The sequence below is a fragment of the Panthera uncia genome, chromosome B4 (genome assembly GCF_023721935.1).
Source record: "Panthera uncia isolate 11264 chromosome B4, Puncia_PCG_1.0, whole genome shotgun sequence".
NCBI lineage: Eukaryota > Metazoa > Chordata > Mammalia > Carnivora > Felidae > Panthera > Panthera uncia.
The window spans coordinates 36,037,229-36,056,914 of record NC_064809.1 but is presented as its reverse complement, the minus strand read 5'-3'; the positions used below and the strand labels follow the sequence as shown (position 1 = coordinate 36,056,914).

At 38.6% G+C, this 19,686-nt stretch overlaps 1 protein-coding gene across 13 annotated transcripts in view; it reads left to right on the top strand.

Annotated features, from left to right (window-relative positions):
• The window catches only part of WNK1 (WNK lysine deficient protein kinase 1), a 162,373-nt gene extending 142,697 nt beyond the window's left edge, over positions 1-19,676 (top strand). For all 13 annotated transcript variants that reach the window (XM_049624844.1, XM_049624849.1, XM_049624847.1 and 10 more), the window contains 8 exons: positions 1,606-1,689; positions 2,341-2,401; positions 5,240-5,313; positions 6,629-7,284; positions 7,948-8,150; positions 9,576-9,770; positions 15,987-16,174; positions 16,681-19,676. In XM_049624844.1, the coding sequence (XP_049480801.1) occupies positions 1,606-1,689; positions 2,341-2,401; positions 5,240-5,313; positions 6,629-7,284; positions 7,948-8,150; positions 9,576-9,770; positions 15,987-16,174; positions 16,681-16,998 (1,779 nt within the window). In that variant the 3' untranslated portion in view covers positions 16,999-19,676. The remainder of the gene's footprint in view (positions 1-1,605; positions 1,690-2,340; positions 2,402-5,239; positions 5,314-6,628; positions 7,285-7,947; positions 8,151-9,575; positions 9,771-15,986; positions 16,175-16,680) is intronic.
• Positions 19,677-19,686: the final 10 nt, after the last annotated feature.

Sequence of the window (19,686 nt, the reverse complement as noted above, 5' to 3'; positions counted from 1 at the left end):
TAGGAAAAGATAACTGATAATGCCCCTTTTCTGTGAGTTCAGTCAACCAGTTTTTTCTCTAATGTTTGACATTTCTTTCAGTGACCAACAAATAAAGTAATTGGCTTAAATATAGATGGATATAAGGGTCATGTTTCATGAAAAATATGTCTTTTATCTTTCAATACAAAACCTACACAATTTAGTTAGCGTGAGATTACTCATACAGGAACTGAGAGCAGTGACATGAATGTGAGATTCCTGTTTCACACTCAGATCTGCTCATTGGGTCTACCCAATGGTGATCAGAATTGCCTGCAATATTTAAATTATCATTTCCCTTTTCTACCCTACCCCACCACCCCACACATTTATTTAGTTGAAGTCCCGTAAGGAAAGTAGTTATTATGAAGCCATTATAACCATGAAAAAGCTTCTGCCGTGAGCAAAGTAGTAAACATTGAAACTAAAACAGGAATTTATTTTAGAATTATATAGAAGAAAAACATAAATTGCTAACACAAGAAGTCTGAATTTATCACTTCTACAGCTGTACAGTAGAATATAAAGAACTTGCCATGATAGAGTAATAACTCCAAAGAGAACTCACTCCATCAGTCACCACATTTTGGAAAAAATACATTGTGAAAGTCTGTAAGTTAGGGGTTTTACACCTGTTTTCTCATTAAAAACATGTATTCAGACACATATTCAGGCTCAAATGTGATGAGAAACAGCAAATAAGATGTGAGGAGGTGAGGTTTAGTGGATAATGCCTATATAGAGAGGGAGAAGGATAAATGAAGGCTGTAGAAGAATAAGTGATAGAAGCCAAAATAGATGTGGGATTATGGCCTGTATCAAAAGTAAAAAGTTACTGGCCTTGTGATGAATGGTGGTAAGACCTGGTTAACAGGTTGGAATGCCCAGACCTCCAGTTCCTTTTTGCTGCCATTTATAGGGTATAAGAAGTATAGATTAAGACCTAAAGAAAAGAATAGTATCCTTGATAGTGATCAAATACATTAATGCCATCTTTTATTCATAAGGACAAGTTCTCAGAAAGATGTACCAAACTGAAAAAGAAAAAATTAATCTACCAAAATATCTTGATACATTTTTCAGAATATATATATTTTAAGTTTATTTACTAGCAGGGTGAGAGGCAGAGAGAGAAAGGAAGAGACAGAATCCCAAGCAGGTTCTGTGCTATCAGTGCAGAGCATAATGTGGGGCTCAGTCTCATGACCCATCAGATCATGACCTTAGCTGTAATCAAGAGTCAGATACTTAACCAACTGAGTCCCCCAGGCACCCCCAGAATATATTTTTAAAGAGAGGACAGGTAGAAACTTTTGTATCACTTTAAGGAACATCAAACATAGACTTCAAAACTGTAAAAACATAAATATGACTGAATTTCTCTAAGGCTTGGGAAATTGACATAAAATATCATTCAAGCAATATAAGTTAATATTTAATATATTGAGTTTTATATTCAGTGACTAGACAGATGTTACGTTGTGTCAATCTAAAGCATCAAAGAGTATTCCTTATTTAGATGAGCTATATGTAGTGCTTCTGAATATGCCAAAGACCTCTACTTATTGTAGTTGTTTCATTCAGTCCCAGCAACCTCTGGAAGATCTTGATGCTCAATTGAGAAGAACACTTAGTCCAGAGACTGTTGTGGTGACATCTACAGTTGGGGTAAGTTTTGAAAATTTTGCCAGAATCTTTCCATAATCCTAATATATCACATTCCTAAAACATACTCTAACCTATTAATACCTTTAACACCTACAGAGTTAAAAGCATTAATTCAGAGTCTTTGCTTATTCCAGCAAACAGAAATAAAGCAGATTAAGATTAACACTGACCCAGTGGTATAACTGTGGAAAATATTTTATTGATTTGAAAGGTACTTTTCTTGTCTTGCCTCTGGTTAGAATTATACCATAGATGAATTCTATGGGTTTTGTATTTATGCTTTGGAGGAAGCTGTGCTTTAAAAGTTAACTTCTTCCTTTTAAGCTTGTGATACAATAATGTTCTGATTAAAACTATTTTTTCTATTATTATCCAAGTTATACTCTTAAGTATCCCAGGATAAAAACAAACAACAATATAGAAGCAACTCAGAATTTTTTCTTAAAATTTCTTTGTTTTTGTTTTTGTTTTTTACATCAGACTTACTTTTAGGCTTAAAAAAAAAAAAAACTCTGTTGGACACAAGTGTTTCTTCACATATACTATATTTCTGTTGCCCTTTATAAAAACCAGAGGAAAGGCAGCATGGCAACAGTTTAAGAGTGACTGAAGCTAAAGATTTTGTGGTATCTGTGTGTATGTGTTTTGCAGCCTGTGTCCGTGGTGGCTCCAGCAGCAGTTACAGAAGCAGGAACACCGCCTCAGAAGGATGGTGAGAAGCATCCTTCTTCCTCTTATGTTATACCATTTCCAGTCCTCTTTATAATTGATTATAGAGTTTACTATCTCAAAGACATTCTTAAGAATGTAGGTGTATTTGGAACAGTTTTAAAGAACAATTTTACGTATTTCATAACTTAGGAACTTTAATACTAATATTTGGAACATGTAATATTAGCATGCAAAAGGTAATGATAGTTTCTCGGAATAAGACCCTTTGTTATTAGCTAGGATAGACCCTTGCTAAGAGAGAGAAGGAAATTCAGGCCTATTTATAAAAGTTAATTTACCTTAATCTCTTGGCTTTTGTGACACTAGATAGATAGAGGTAGAGATAAGCTTGACTAGCATGGATGATAGAAATACAAATATATATTGTAATCAGTTTAAACATTATTTTTTTCCATTTCTGGAGTCTTTAGAATTGGCGTGTTTGTACACAGTCTCTTGGCAAAGCATATTTCCAGATTTTGTAACAACTTAAAATTGCCATGAGAACTTTTATGAGCATGCTCTTGGTCATGAGTTCATATCAGCTACTTCTTTTCTGAATTTTGTTGTAAATCTCTTTTCACTGCATCACCAGTCCCCCCACAAAGTAGGAAATTTAAAGCTTCTATTTTCTGTCACCTTTTCTCTTAGAACCGTTTATATTCAAAAGGGAAAATAATTAAACATGAGCTGTATTTATTCAGTGTGCTTTTGTGTAACACTTAATATTGTTCCTTTTGTAGTTTATCCATTCTCCTCACTACCACCTACATATGTTTCCCTGTATAACTATTAATAAGATTACCTGAATACTCAGATCTTTCTTTCTTCCTTAAATTCTGAATTTCACTTAAAACCTCTCTAAATTATCTTCAAGGCAATTATATTCTGAATTCACTCTCATTTTAAAAGAAGTGACTTGAAAATCAATGGAGGGGCACCTGGGTGGCTTAGTTGGTTAGTGTCTGATTTCGGCTCAGGTCGTGATCTCACAGTTCATGAGTTCAAGCTCCGCATCAGGCTCTCTGCTTTCATTGAAAAGCCCATTTTGGATCCTCTTGTCTCTCTCTGTCTCTGTCCTTCCCCCGCTCATGTGCATCCCCTCCCCACCCACCAAAAAATAAATAAACATTAAAAAAAAATCATTGGAACAGACTAGAGAAGTTTAGAAATGGACAAACTATAAAGAAGAAATATGAAAAAGGTGGGCTTTTAAATCAGTGAGAAAACGCTAGGATATTTCAATAAATGCTTTGTGACAACTGAACAACCATCTGGAAGAAAGCTTAGATGCCAGCCTTGACCAACATAAATTCCAAATAGGTCAAAGATGAAAAATGATAATGTAAAATAGTGCTGTAAAAAAACATACAAGAAATCTTTTTCTTTTCTTTTTTTTTTTTTTTTAACTGTCTGAAGTAGGATCAACAAACTTTCTGTAAAAGGCCAGAAAGTTGTATATTTCAGGCTTTGCTGGTCATATAGTCTCTGTCACAATTACTCGAATGTCCTATTATAACCCAAAAACAGCATAGGCCATACGTAAATGAATGAGTTTGGCTCTGTAGTCTAATAAAATTTATTTACAGAAAGAAGCTGTGGGCTGAATTTGGTCCATGATCATAGTTTGCTGATCCCTGATACAGAAGCAATAATAGATTCAAAACTTTCTGCATGGAAAAAAAAGCCATGATGTCCAAAGATAAATGAAAAACTGGGCAGTGGTGGGTATTCATATCACAGAAAAGACTAGTAAGTGATAGCATTTCTAAACCTCTCATTGGTAAACTTAGAAGTTTAATAGCCACCAGTGACTTAACACAACCTCTTTAGAGATCAATTTAGTAATGTGTCTCCAAGTTTTAAATGGGTATGATTCAGCACATCCATTCTTAGGTATTCCACAGATTCATAAGAAAATACTTGGTAGAACACTTATAATAGCAAGAAGTTCTGAAAAACTTAAATGTCCATCCACAGAAGCCTGTTTAAAATATGGTACTTTGTATACATATAGCATACATACAGACAGACATAAAACACTGCAGCCATTAAAAAGAATGAGAAATCAATATGGAATGCTAAGATACATTGTAAAAATATCAAAATCAGTGTTGTATAAAATTGAGCTTACTAGTTGTATAAAATAAAGAAAATGCTTGTATATGTCTATATTATCTCTAGGAAAAAAAACCTCAAGTGGTTGTCCTTAGAAAGGATGACCTAGGTGGCTTGAAAGTTGTTCAAAACTGTTTATCAGTGATTCTGACACCTTGTACTTCCTGTTCTAAGATTTTTGCCTAAGTGTTGTATAAACCAAGTTGTCATAGATGATTTTCATTTTAAAAATGCGTCTTTGATATCCTAAGTAAAATCTCATAATTCTCTTCATTTATTTTTATCTTTGAGTTAAAGAATGAGTAATTGAATTCTTACTACCCATTAACCTTAGTTTTTATAGTATATCTTATGTTGTAGTTAAGCCTTGAAGCTGCTTTGCTTATATGTAACTTTTATTCCTCCAAACAATAACATATCATCTGTACATGTGTACAAGGAAAAGTAGAGGACTAATGATAAATTTTCAGACTTTGACAGTATTTCACAAACAGTATCTTTCAGACTAAAGGTATCTAGTAAGGAGAGTAAATAATAACTATTTTCCTTTTTGGACAAAGCCCAAGGAGAAAAGAAGGTAAGGAAATTTTCCTTGCCTCAGACCATTTTTCTCACCTCATAGGTACTTTTATTTTGCTGTATTTCTGACCAAAAGGAAAAGAAGCTAACTAAAAAGAGATGTCAACTTAAGTTCTTTTTCTCCTCCATGTACTTGTTTCAGTTTCTCAAATCACAGAAGGTCCTGTCCTGGGAACTAGTTCAGGAACTGGTGTTTTTAAGATGGGACGATTCCAGGTAAGACCATTACTTTCCCTTGCCTTGATTTCCTCTTTGGGGTGAATAGGTATATAATAAAATTATTACTTACCTTTGGGACACAATTGCCAATTTGATGATATATCTTTTTTATAGTTCTTTATCATTTTACCCTCTTAAAAATAATACGTGTTTAAAAAAAAAAACCTTCTGGGGCACCTGGCTGGCTCAGCCAGAAGAGCATGTGACTCTTGATCTCAGGGTCATGAATGTGAGCCCCACATTGGATGTAGAGATTGCTAGAAATAAATAAATATGTAAACTTTAAAAAATAATAATACATGCCAATTAAAGGAATGCAGAATACTTAGTACAGTAGAGAAACAGTATACTGTCTACCCCATCTTCCTACCTACCTCCTCCACCCAGGATTACTTTTTAGGGTGTGTTTCTCCTCATTCCTTTTTCTATGTACATGTGTGTACAATTGACCCTGCTTTTCTGAATGAGATTTTACAGCTTTTTTCCCCAATCTAGTAGTTGGTTCACCTAACCCATTCTCCTATTATTAGTCATTAGGTTGTTTCAAATTTTTCTATCGTAATAAGTAATGTAACAGGAAACATTTTCTATGTTTAGGACAATTTTTTAGGATTAATTTCTGAAATGAAAATACTGAGTCAACATCAAGTGATACATCGTTTTCTTTTCCCAGGTGGTCCAACTAGTGATTTATTTATTTTTTTATTTTTTACTACTTTCACAACTGCTTTCCAGTTATTCTCATGGTAGCACTGGGAGTTGGGGATAGCAGTTGATATTTTTCTCATTTGTAAACTGAGGTTCTGAGAGTTTGTACTGGGCTGAGTTTATAATACATGGACAAATTAGAACAAGGATCTGGTTCCTTTTGGTCCCATTTAGTTATGTTGATTCTTGAAGCTTAGCTGGCATTTAACATTCATTGTCTTTAATCTTTGTAGTTTTCATATTCACAGGCAACCTTCAAGATTCCATTCCCTGTTATTTATATTTCCACAAGGACACAAATCTAAGTCTTGTATATAACATGAGATCTGGAGGTAAATTATTAACTTAGTAAGCTTAGCCAGCCACTGAGAATCTGTATCTAATCTGTACATCTCAGTACAGATCTTGTTCTCTATAATGGTATTCCATTTATTTTCACAGTGAAGGTGGAGGGGCTTATGTAAAGAGATACTGACTGGGAAATAAAGTGATTCAATTTTTTTTATTGAATTTTTTTTATTATTTTAATTCAATTTTTTATCATTTTAAAAATTGAATATTGGGGATTTTGTTTTTTAATCTCACTTTTGTCTCTTTCCATCAGGTTTCAGTTGCAATGGATGATGTCCAAAAAGAGGGTAAAAATAAGTCAGAAGATGCAAAGTCTGTTCATTTTGAGTCTAGCACTTCAGAGTCCTCAGTACTATCAAGTAGTAGTCCAGAAAGTACCCTGGTGAAGACAGAGCCTAATGGGATCCGTAGCATCTCATCAGATATGCCAGATAGTGCCCACAAAACTCCTGCCTTGGGAGCAAAGTCAGAAACTGGGCAGCCTACAAAGGTAGGACGCTTCCAGGTGACAACTACAACGAACAAAGTAGGTCGTTTCTCTGTATCAAGAACTGAAGACAAGATTGCTGAGGCAAAGAAAGAGGGACCAATGGCATCTCCTCCTTTTATGGATTTGGAACAAGCTGTTCTCCCCGCTGTAATACCAAAGAAAGAAAAGCCTGAACTGTCAGAGCCTTCACATCTGAATGGGCCATCTTCTGACCTGGAGGCCGCCTTCCTAAGCAGGGATGTGGATGATGGTTCAGGTAGTCCACACTCCCCCCATCAGCTGAGCTCAAAGAGCCTCCCTATCCAGAATCTAAGTCAGAGCCTTAGTAATTCATTCAACTCCTCTTACATGAGTAGTGACAATGAGTCAGATATTGAAGATGAAGATTTAAAATTAGAGCTGCGAAGACTACGAGAAAAGTAAGTGTATTTTCTTCTGTAAAAGAATAATGGCAGAATCATAGTAAGATCTAGCTCCTGGTGCCTAGTATTCTTTTCACTGCAATATGCTTATATCTCATTTCTTTCAAACAGAGGGTGCTATGCAAAAGCTAGTTTCCTCAATGTAGTTCTCATTAGGTCTTGTATTTATAAGGACCCGTAGCATTTCTACTTCTAGAACTTCTTCAGCACCTTTGTATTATTACTATATTATTGTTTTTCTTAATAGCACTTTTTATCATTATTAACCTAATTTAATAGTCTACCAAATGAATCTAGTAATGGATGTAGATTATGTGGCAGGTTTTATAGATCATATTTGACACACTGGTCCAGAGTAGCAAATTCAGTACCCCTGTGTATGCCTCAAAAATCAGGAAATCTTTTCTCCTAACATATCATCAACTACTTGTTGGTTAGAAGCTTATTGGAATTTGGCTTGGGTAATGGAGGCCAAACAATATGAAGTAACAAACTAGAATCTCAAGGTAATAGAAGAAATTACGTTAAGTACACTGAGGGGGGAAAGATTCATGAGTAGTAAGTAAATACTTGAATAGAGTTTAAAGAATATGTTGTTAAATCTCATTTGAACAAAAGTGATCATCATGTTTTTGATTCATGTTTGGTTATCTTTCACAGACATCTTAAAGAGATTCAAGACCTGCAGAGTCGCCAGAAGCATGAAATTGAATCTTTATATACCAAACTGGGCAAGGTTCCCCCTGCTGTCATTATTCCCCCAGCTGCCCCTCTTGCAGGGAGAAGAAGGCGACCCACTAAAAGCAAAGGCAGCAAATCTAGTCGCAGCAGTTCCTTGGGGAATAAAAGCCCCCAGCTTTCAGGTAAAAAGCCATGGACTAGGTCAGCCTTGGCTGTCCCATCTTTTGTTTCTGTCTCCTGACTCTATATGTAACCTATTGAGCCATTTGTTGTTTTTGTTAAATTTCAGGAGTTTGACTTTCCTAATATTCTTGCTTCCTTGACTTTTCCACTCCTTATATTTATAGTACCTCTATTTGTTGAGTCTATGGAAGGGTGAGTACTATGGCTTATTCCATTGTAACCCATATTACTAACTACCTCCATTACCCAAGCCACTTACAGTTGTTCTTAAGGATAAAACACTTAGCATTGCCTGGTTACTCATATAATTCACATTACACCAAACTCATAGTCAATTAGAAGAAAATACTTCAGTAAAAGTTCAGGTAGGTTTTTCCTTTCAGTGAATGGATTATCCATAATTGCAGCTGGGATGAATGTAAATTTCATTTAGATGTTTGGATATGTCTTAGGTGGTAATTTTCCTGATTAAAGTTTTTATTTCATTTATGTATATTGAAATAAAGAACTTGCTCGTGGCTGTAATAAAAAATAATTCATAATCTCTTGTAATAAACTACAGTTTGTCTATTTTAATGGTGATAGAATTCTTACCCTTTGGTGAAATTATGAGAATGTTAACAGATAATTGGTTGTAAAGTGAAAGACTGAAATAAATTTATACCTCATAGTTGTTCTCCAGGTCTAATATAAATGTGTTGGAAAGCAGTTGCAAACTTCTTAGCAGCTTTCCATTCTCTGGAAGCTTTCAGAAACCCAAACCATTTCTCTAGTACATCAGAACCCATTCATTAGTAGAAATGTGATTATAAAGGATATCAGCTAATTTAGATCCTGATCCCAATTTTGACATACTTTTTGAGTGGCCTGCTAGTCTGCCAATTAGTAGGGAACAGAGAAATTGGTCAATTTCAAGACAGTTGACTAGGGAATAAAAGCCACCTGCCACAAATAATTTTAAATATGTATTACTCTGTAGTCATCTGCATTATTTTTGACACCACTTTTGTACTTGACCTGACACATACTTAGAAGGAAAACTAAGCAGAGACTGCCCACCAAACCTATTTGTATCCTGCATCAATTCAGTGTTACAGGTTTTTAAAAGCAATGATGGAATTGTAAAATGGAATTCTCCCATATCCACTGCGTGTTCTACTCAGCTGAGACTTGGGAACCATCTAGGTTATCTAAACTAAGTCTTTCGGAATAGTTACTCCAGCCCTATTGCCTATTGATTCTCATGCCATTTCTCACTTCCCCTCCCATTAGTGAGGCCTTTTGTTCTTTCATCACTTACAGCTTTTGACCTATTATTAGTCACTTAGTGGGGCACATTGAAGAATAAGAATATAAGAATAGTGCCTGTTAAGTTTATTGAGAAAGCTGGACATGTTTCCTCATGCCACTTTATCTTTTGGCAGGTAACCTGTCTGGTCAGAGTGCCACTTCAGTTTTGCACCCCCAGCAGACCCTCCACCCTCCTGGCAACATCCCAGAGACTGGGCAGAATCAGTTGTTACAGCCCCTTAAGCCATCTCCCTCCAGTGACAACCTCTATTCAGCCTTCACCAGTGATGGTGCCATTTCAGTACCAAGCCTTTCTGCTCCAGGTCAAGGTAAGCAATCAAAGCAATCAACATGTTCTAAAAACATGAAAATGGAGATACTGCCATATCCGCAACAAAAGCCTGATGAGCATCCTATTAAGGTCAGTTGGAAGACCAGCTGACCAGAACACAGCCTGTGTATTAAAACACTTTCGGATCTTGAGCTGGAAAGGGAAGTTGAGTAATGATTATATTAGGTGAATTCATTGCTCCTATCAGATGAAATAGGTTTTTTCAAAGGATTACAGCAAAAGGTTGTATTGTGACTTACATGAGGACTTAACCAAATTAATGACTCATTTGGGATTTGCAACATACGCTTTAATACTAGACTGAGATTTCCTGAACCAAAATTAAGGAGTTTTTTAGCAGTTTCTGAAAGCTAATGCATTTGCCTAGCCAGTGTAGACTTTTTTAACTTGTAAGTATGGGAGTAGCATTCTAAGATAAATAGCCCTACAATTCGATTTGTTACCTATAATCTACTTCCTAAATAGAGTTTTATTTATTAATGATCATTTAAAACCTTCCTGTAGCAGAACGCTGCTAGTAACGATAGAACGAGAATTGGAAGAACTTAGGTGTCTGGGTGGAAAAGAATAAGAGAAGAGTTAGGTAACTTGCTTAGGTGCTTTTGCCACAATATCACAGATAGTAAAGGTAGATCATCATTGGACTAGGTAAATGTGCTTGCTTGCCGGGAGCACAAACCAGCTAGCATTATTATTCACACTGGGAAAAGCTTCAACATTTTGCAAAGTAAGGGAATTGAGACCTAATATTTCCTGTCCTACCTATCTGACATTTCCCTAGAAGCTTGTTCTTCTGTGTGCCATCTTAGCGCATTTCACCACTCCAGCCTCAAGTTTCTAACATCTTGTAGTTGTGTTCTGTCTCTTCTCTCTCTGTTCTTCCCTGTTTTTCCCCTCTCACAGGCTGTGCGAAGTTTAACTGTGCATCTGAGCAGGTGACATTCAAACCTGGTGGCAGGAGGACCCGATTTCTGAGTACGCCCTGCTTGGCTCTTTGTGTGTAACACCTTTACTCCTTCCTCGTCCTTGTTTTTCTGCTGCTTGGATCTGATGTTTCATGCAGTCCATTTTCATTTGTCTCTTTGTATATCATCTACTCAGTGGCTTGGCTGAACTATTACCCTCAGAAGTTTGGGTCTCTATATTAATTATGATAAAAGATGTAGAAATAAGAACAGGTTTCTATAAACTTCAAAATAACTTTCTGGTAGAATTGCTTCTTTATAGATCCATGACAGAGTAGAAAAGGTGGTAATGCTGTATAGACTGCAGGGTCATTTGGGATAAAGACTGAAGTCCATAGTCCTACTCACTTCCACCCCTTGCTTTGGCATTAGAAGTGACAGAAAGCATCTTGACCACTGATGTACTTAGATCCTGGCAGCAAGGGAAAATTACACCCTATTTTTTTATTCTTTTTCCGAGTAGGTTGAAATCTTTTTTTTCTTCTCAATTTAGCCTGGCTATCTGTCCATTGAAATGATGCTAGAATCTCTTCATTGGATCCTTTCACCACCCTTACCTTCTAACTCCCTAAAATTGATAGTTCAAAAAGGGTTTCAGTGTAGTTATTCTGATCAAGCATTTATTCTCAAGAACCAGAGCCCAGGGCCTGCCAGTGAAAATGGTCTCTTTAACATGATTGCTAGGATTTCTTAGCTTTCTTAAAAGCAAGGCACAATAGTAAATCACCCAATTTCCCAGCCCATCTTCCCCAAATATGAAATGAAGATGATGCCTCTCTCGTAGGGCTGTTGTACAAAAAAATAAGATCATGTGCACAAACACTGGTAGCTCTTGGGAAGCACACATCATTTTCTTCTAATTAGCCAGTGCCTACCTGAAACATAGTAGGTAGTCAATAAATGTATACTGGAATAAAAATTTTAAAAACAAAAATAAGGCTCAAGTAGAAAACCTTTGTTAGAGTTTGGTTAAAGATCTTCATTGCTGAGGCCTCAAACTTCTGATGTGGTTACTGAAGTGCTTTTTAAATGCATGTGCTAAGGACATCACTGTTGCTGAGGTTCAGAGGTCCTTGGGCCTCATGTATCACTATCCAGGACTATTGAACAAAGAAGGAGGTGGAAGACATTATCCAGTTTGGTAGTTTTCCAAAGCATGTGTGATGTTTGGTTACACTAGGCTGGACCAAGCATGTTAGCACCTTGACACTTAAATAAGCATATGTCCAGCTGGCAAGATGAGATGACATTAATAGGAGGAGACAAGTGTTTCAAAGTAGGTTGCGACATGTCAGGCCTATGCTATACAGCCTGAAACGTCGAAGAGGGAAGAAAGAGAACCAAGGCTTTTTTGTGAAGAACAATGTGAGTGATACATTTCAGATTAATTAATTAAATAAATTCTCACCACACTCTTAAAGGTAGGTGGTAGCACACAATTGTTCAGATGAAAGTGGTTAGAAATAAAATCTTACCACTTCCTTTCGGGTCTAAAACGAGAGGCCCTACATCTGTTGAAGGCACACAAGTATACATCATGTAAGCCTTGGTAAACAAATTACGAAAGGCAGATTTAAAGCAAATAGGGAAAGGAAAACAGGCATTTATTTACCAGGTGTAGGGTCTTTTTAGTTTGGGATGCGTTATTCTGTGCTCTCAAAATAGATTATGGTTTGGAAGCACGGCTTGGCTTAACGCTTTATTTATGTTCAAAAGTTGCTTGTTTTCCACATACTTTTAAATTTTTTTCTGGAGGGGACGGGGTTAGTATGTATGTCTAGGATTTGGAAATATATTAGCCGATTTAAAAGGATTCAAAACTGTAACAATGGTACTGTTAAGTCTACTGTGGTAGGATTGTTTAATGCATTTTATCGAGTGCTTTTTAACAACCCAGCAGGAGAAACAGAAAGTGGGACGGGGTCAGTGGAAAGACTGCTTGGGTATTTGAAATTCAAGCAGTAAGACCTGAGAGACTGGAGTTCTTCCCCCAGGTTCCCCCAGAACCTTAGTGCAGAGCATTACTTGTAGATACAAAGACTGGTGGAAGCTCAGCCGTCAGCCAGGTGCCACTGGCCATCAGATAACCACGTGAAGGCTGACAGCTAGCAAGCTGCGTCCCATAGAACTGTACCCATAGCAGGGTACTCCCAGGTCCCACCAACTTGTCTCTCTTTCTGCTTTCTCTTGCTGGCACTTTGTGTGCTGTTTGGAGATTCTAAATATTTTACACTGATGTTTCTTTGTCTTTAACACGTTGCTCTCTCTTTGTGCTTCAGGGAAGATGGTGAAAAAAGTCTGTCCTTGCAACCAGCTCTGTAGTAATTATCTTTTCTTTCTGTTATTTTTGGTCCTTGATTGCAAAGCCTGTTATCCATGAGTTCTTGGAACCCTGAAGCTTCACAACGCCCTCATTTCCCAACTTCCATCTGTCTAGTTCTGCACCCTGTTCTGATATATTTTTTAACATGCTTAATTGCTGACCTGTGACTATCCTTACAGATTAAGAAATCACCTCCTAGTCAATGCTCTCACATGATGACCCTCTGTGATCCTGGCTTTGTGACAATTATGGATTGATGATGCCCATGATAGAGAGAGAGAGAGATCAGGGATGCCTGGCTCTTTGGGGAGAGCCCTTTAGTTAGCAGATATGTGCCAGCCGCTGTTCTCCCACTGGAAAATCAGCACTGGTCAAAACATGGAAAAGTCCACATCCTCATATCACAGCAGGAGGCGTCTGCTAGATTGTGGAGGAGAAAAGCACTACTTCGTAGAGTCTGGCTTCTTAGGCTGATGGCTTCTCATTAACGTGCATGCAATTCAACTACCCAATCAGCCACTGAGACAGTCAGAAAACTCTGTATTTGGGGTACTGGGCAATAAGCTGTGACTCATAGTAGGTTATCGTTCATGGGATCTGGTGGTGGGACATAGGGGAAATGTATTATGGCAGGAGAAAAAAATGGATTTGGGGTGGTAAAATATATACTACTTCCTAGAGCTTTGCAGCAGAACTGAGAAAGGTCTAGAGGCTACTCAGTGTACTCTCTGGAAGGCAAGCAGCATCCTCAAAAATATATGTATTATAAGTGTTTTTAAACCATTTCCTACTAAAGTGGACTAAATGCACTATCCATGCTTCTAGCTTTTGTAGTCAACTTTTCCCAGGCATTAATTTCTTGTCAGAGAGGGATGTGTTTGTTTCCTTCTTTAATGGGAAAGCCTGTTTTCAGAAGCCAGAATAAGGTTAACTGTACGGCCAACCTCCTCATGGTATAAACCCCACCTTCATAATCCAGTAGTGTGTAAGACAGATGAAAATGAAAAATGAAATTTGGTTGTAAAGGAGCCTCACAGCATCAGAGACGACTAGCATGAGACTAGAGAGGTGTGACCCCAGCATGAGCTCTTTGTGAATAAGCAGTGTTCACCTCTACTGAGCTTCTCATATTTGGCTTGTGACAGTTCTTCTCACTTGTGATTGTTTCTGGTTTTCATTTTGATTGTCTCACTCATCATCAAGCTCACCAGTTACTGTTCAAACAGGAAAATAGCCCTCATGCATGTGATACGCTTGCTTTCTGGATTCTATTACTGTCACGACTGCCACCCTCATTGCTTGTGCTTCCCACTCTGTGCTTCCCCACCACGGTCTCTCTTGCTTTTCAAGGAAAGCTGTTTGTTTCCTGTGCTTTTATCCTTTTCCACTTGGGTTTCCTGTCCCACAGGAGAACTTACTCCGCCCTTTACGCTGTATGTGCAGTAGCTATCCCCTTGTGGCTCCAGTGGGCCCTCAGAAGTGAGCTAATACACACACTGCAGTAATCCATGTCTTGCCTTGGTGGTAAGAAGCATGTGACCTTCCTCACTCTGCAGCTTCACCTCAGAATTAGCTGTTCCTCTAATACAGACGTGCTTGTGTGTGCCATTCCCAGGGCAGTGGGGTATAAACTTGAGACCAGCAGTGGATTATAAAGGGCTTTTAAATGGCAGAGTTGCTTCGGGCATGCTGCTGTGCTCTGGTGCTGCTTCGACCTGGAAAGCAGGAAAATGGATGCATTTATTTAGCCCCCAGCATTATTTGGATATCTTAAGGCCTAGTGGCTCACAACTTACCTTAGTAGCTTTTATTTATTCTGCAGCAAATGTGAATTCTGGTAAGAAAGTGGGGGGTGAGGGAAAAAAAACAAGATTATGACTTTTCTTTCCCTCTTCCCTAAAACTTGCCTCTTCGAATAATCTTCAGTGTGCCCTCCAGCAGAGCCGAAATCAGGCAGGACACAGACTCCTTCTTCCTTTCTCATCAAACCATAGAAATAGAATTCCTTCATCATAACCTCAAAGCTTCCTCCTTCCCTTTGCACTCCTTCCTCAGCTGAATGTTCCTGTTGCTTCCACATACAAGTGCTTGCTTGCTCTCCTGGGAAAGGGGGGAATGGGTGAGAATCCACAAACCAATTGAACCAATTGAGACTGAGGTCATCTTCAGGAAAACCATGTGTTCCTGGAGTTGAAAGATTCAGGCACACCACAGAGAACCTTCCTCATGACTAATCTTGGTTCTTAACTCATAGGCAACTGGGAGAGATTGAAGCCTTCATTCCTCCCGAGTTTGTTTACAAATTTGTGTGTACGGGTCCAGGTGAAAAAGGTTTTTTGAACCGAGCATGCTGTTTCTTTTATCACCTCTTTCTGTTAAAGAATGGCTAAAGACTGTGGCACAGTATCCACATGGTGTGGGAAGCCCATCTTTTCCTGGGCCAAGCATCTACCTTTGCTTTCCTTTAACTCCTACTTTAACCCTGCCTCAGTGCTCGAGAAATCCTCTTTTGCCCTGCATTCTGCAGCATTCTAGAGCCTCACTGACCATACCACACCTCCCTCATCAGCGTGATGCTGGGAATAGAGTACTGAAACTTACTTTCCGTACTCTAGATGCCATGGGAATGGGCAGAAAGGGGTCCCTCCCCTTTGTGCCTACCACCGTCTTGAGTTTTTTAGCCTCATCTGCAACTCCTGAAGAGAACCTGTTTTCATTACCCTCTTATGCCAAAACATTTGGCTAAACAAGACCTTGGAACCTTCCCGTCTTGCATGGCTTCCCAACTCATCCTCTCCCCATTCAGTGGCTTGCCATTCATCATCCTGTGAAGTTTTCCCTCTTCCTGAAGCCAAAACCCAACCTCCTTTTAATGGTTGTATTCTGTTGCTTCTTTTAATCCTAGGGACCAGCAGCACAAATACTGTCGGGGGAACAGTGAACAGCCAAGCCGCCCAAGCTCAGCCTCCTGCCATGACGTCCAGCAGGAAGGGCACATTTACAGATGATCTGCACAAGTTGGTAGACAATTGGGCTCGAGATGCCATGAATCTTTCAGGCAGGAGAGGAAGCAAAGGACACATGAATTATGAGGCAAGTCTGCTTCCCTTCTTGACATTTCCCTAATCTGTCAAGAGTATCACTTAGCACACATCTGAATTCAGAGAGGATATCAAGTACCCAGGCTAGTGCTTAACATTTCATGCCACAGCCTTCTGTAGTAGCTCATGACTTTTAACCCCTTTAGAAACAAACAAAAATCACCCGGTTGCCCTTTTATTTTTCTTCCCTGAATTTCTAGCTCCCTGTTTGTCAACTAAAGTTTTTTCTCCCCCTTTCTTTCGAAGCCTTGAACTACATATGCATATGTACACAAGCACATGACTCTGCCCACTTCCAATCAGAATAGTTATTCTACCCTAACATGTTAAGTATAAAAAGCCGATAATTATTATGGAAGGTTTGGTGCGAGTTTTGGTTTCGCTATACCCTGTAAGATTAGACCAGCCCCAGTCCTAGAATTATATTTCAGTACTACCCATTTCACACCCATGGGTTACACCCACACCGGACTTTACATGTAGTTGTTTTGTTTTCAGGGCCCTGGAATGGCAAGGAAGTTCTCCGCACCTGGTCAGCTGTGCATCTCCATGACCTCAAACCTGGGTGGTTCTGCCCCCATCTCTGCTGCATCAGCTACCTCTCTAGGTCACTTCACCAAGTCCATGTGCCCCCCACAGCAGTACGGTTTTCCAGCTCCCCCCTTTGGCACTCAGTGGAGTGGGACAGGTGGCCCAACACCACAGCCACTTGGCCAGTTCCAACCTGTGGGAACTGCCTCCTTACAGAATTTCAACATCAGCAATTTGCAGAAATCCATCAGCAACCCCCCAGGTTCCAACTTGCGGACCACTTAGACCTAGAGACATTAACCAAGTAGATTTGGGGGCAGGAGATGGAATGCTGAGGGGTGGGCGGGAGGGGGGAATGGGAAAGTAGCCTATATACTAACTACTAGTGCTGCATTTAACTGGTTATTTCTTGCCAGAAAGGAATGTTTTTAATACCGCTTAGAGCCCTCAGAATTGAGAATCTCCCTCCCCCTTCACCATTTATTGGAGTGGAACAAGAGGGAAAGAGCAGCTTTCTTGTGATGGGGCGGTTTCAAACTAGGCTTTCCTGTTCTCTACACCCAATAGCAAGGGCTAGGAAAGAGAATCATTTATCAGAAAGCCACAAGAGAGCTCAGTCAGTGGAAAAACCAAACCCCATCTGGATTTTCAAGTGGGTGGAGCTCTAAATGTTGGTACCCACCCCAAATCCCTTATTCCCTCAAGAATCCAAACCACAACACAAAAAAACAAACAAAAAACCTATTGGGCTCTCTCCTACCCTGTTCCCCCCTCCCTTTTTTTTCTCTTTCTTTGTTTCTTCTTTTGTTTCTTTCTTTCTTTTTGCTCTTTAGAACCCAGTGAAAAACACCAGGGGACTGAGGTTTCAACCCTTTCTTATGATAGGTCATTAGTGCTTTTAAGCAAATGATATTAGCAGCTTTGACTGCAGCATTAGCAATTAGGAAAAAAAATTAAGTTCCCTGCGGACATGTAACTTTGCCATCAGTTTTGATGTGGAAACACTGTGATATATAAATGTTGTTGGACAACAGTAGTTTTAAGAGTAAAATACGAAAGGTTTAAAAAGTTGAAAAAAAGCAAGCTCTGTCCTTTACTTATTGAGACACTTTAGCTTTTTTCCTTTGTATTTCCATTGTAGTAGATAAATAAATGTGAATGTAAGATTGTATAAATTACTGTACTTGAATACTTCTGTTCTCCCAGTATTGCTTGCTGGATATTTTAGTGCCTTGGACTTCTACTGCTTCTGCCATTAGCACCAACTTCTCATCAGACCCCAAATCAGCAGAGGGCGTGTGAAAGGATAATAGGTCCATGTGACCCCAGCAGAGGATTATGCCAAAGGGAAACTGAAAGAGTATTTTTTTTTTCTCTTAAGTCATTCAATTTTGTCTAGAGCAGGTGTAAGATGAGCAGGGTGAGAAGTTAAGTTGACATCAGTGGTTGAAAGCAGAAAGTTCTGTTTCAGGAACAGTGAGGAGGGGTTTCGTAACAAAATTGGACAATTTAAAAGATTAAGGGTGGTGTGTGATAAATGAAGAAAAAGGAAGACTAAGAATGGGAGAACAAACTCGTTATGAAGATATGTGATGCCTGGCCTGTGGGTGCCATAAGCCTTACTTGAGCCAGGCTGGAACAGACAAGACCTAGTAGAAATGGCTGAATATAAAGGGAGTGGGGGCTAGTTTTTAAGTTGGGAAACTGATAGTGAAGAGTCACAGATGGAGAAAGTTGCTCTAAGAAAAACTGTATGGATTGCTTTCCTCTTGTTGCAAATGTCTCCTGCATTTCCCAGCTTGGGGTACTGTATTTTGTGGAAAGTGGACCCACATCTGAATTAAGCATTGTAAGAAAGAGTGCTTATTCCTACTCATTTCCTATGTGATGTCCAGATGGTTGCAGAATCCTAAGTCTGTTGTGCCACCTCTTTTTCTAGAATTGCAACTGATATTCTCACATTTTCATATAAACAAATACTCCCCTTAAGTAATAACTGCAACCAATCAGTATTATTTAGTGCTATGCCTAGTTGTAATGGGCAGTTCTGTTATTTTCAGAGCTTTCAGGAAATACTCCTAATTGGCTATGTTTAGATCTCTGTTATCTCTGAAGATGGGGAAAGAAGCTAGAACTCTTACTTTAGGGGGTGCTTCTTTTCACCTGAGTTGGGAAATTAACATAGTGCTGATCTCTGACCCACCTCAACTGGCACATCCCAGGAATCCCAATAGGAAGAGCCTGGTTGGCTGTCCTGTCCTGCCGTTCCTTCATGGGTCCTGTGTTAAGTTAGCCTAGGTCCCAAAGACGCAAATGAGAGCTGAAGGTTTAGTTTAGGAAAGTAGAAATTAACAGGGGTTCCAAGCCCTACTTCAAAGCTGTTTACTTATTTATTCTCTGCTTAAGATCCTTGGGGAGATGGTAAGAGTAAGAATAGAACAAAGAAGGTGCTGAGTAAATGAGAAACGGACCACCTAAGATGAATGAAACTATACTTTCTACTGGAGGAACGAGGGAACCAAATGCAGCACATTATTTTTTGTTATTTTGGCTTAATTTTGAGATCTCTTCACTTACACACAAAAAGTAAGAACTGGTTTTATTTACTGTTGATTTTTCTTCCCTCCTGTGGATGAAATAACTGAAGCCTAGAGGAATGAACTAGCGCTACTGAACTGTTTAAATTATTTTTGTGTTAATAGTACACTTTGAGTATCTTTTTCCACATTACAAAAATCTTTCTGAATTATAAATGTTTTCCTTACATTATTTAACAATGTACACTGTTTAGAAAAACAAACTAAATTCAAACCTTGGGGGTTTCTCAGCAGCCGTTAATTGTACATTTTGCACTAACTCTGGGTGTTGCGCTTCTTGTAAGATTGCGCTTTGTGCTTCAGTTTGTTACCTTTGTAGACTTATTTAATGAAACCATTCAAATAAACCAAACTTGCTTTTGTTGAGCTGTGGGCT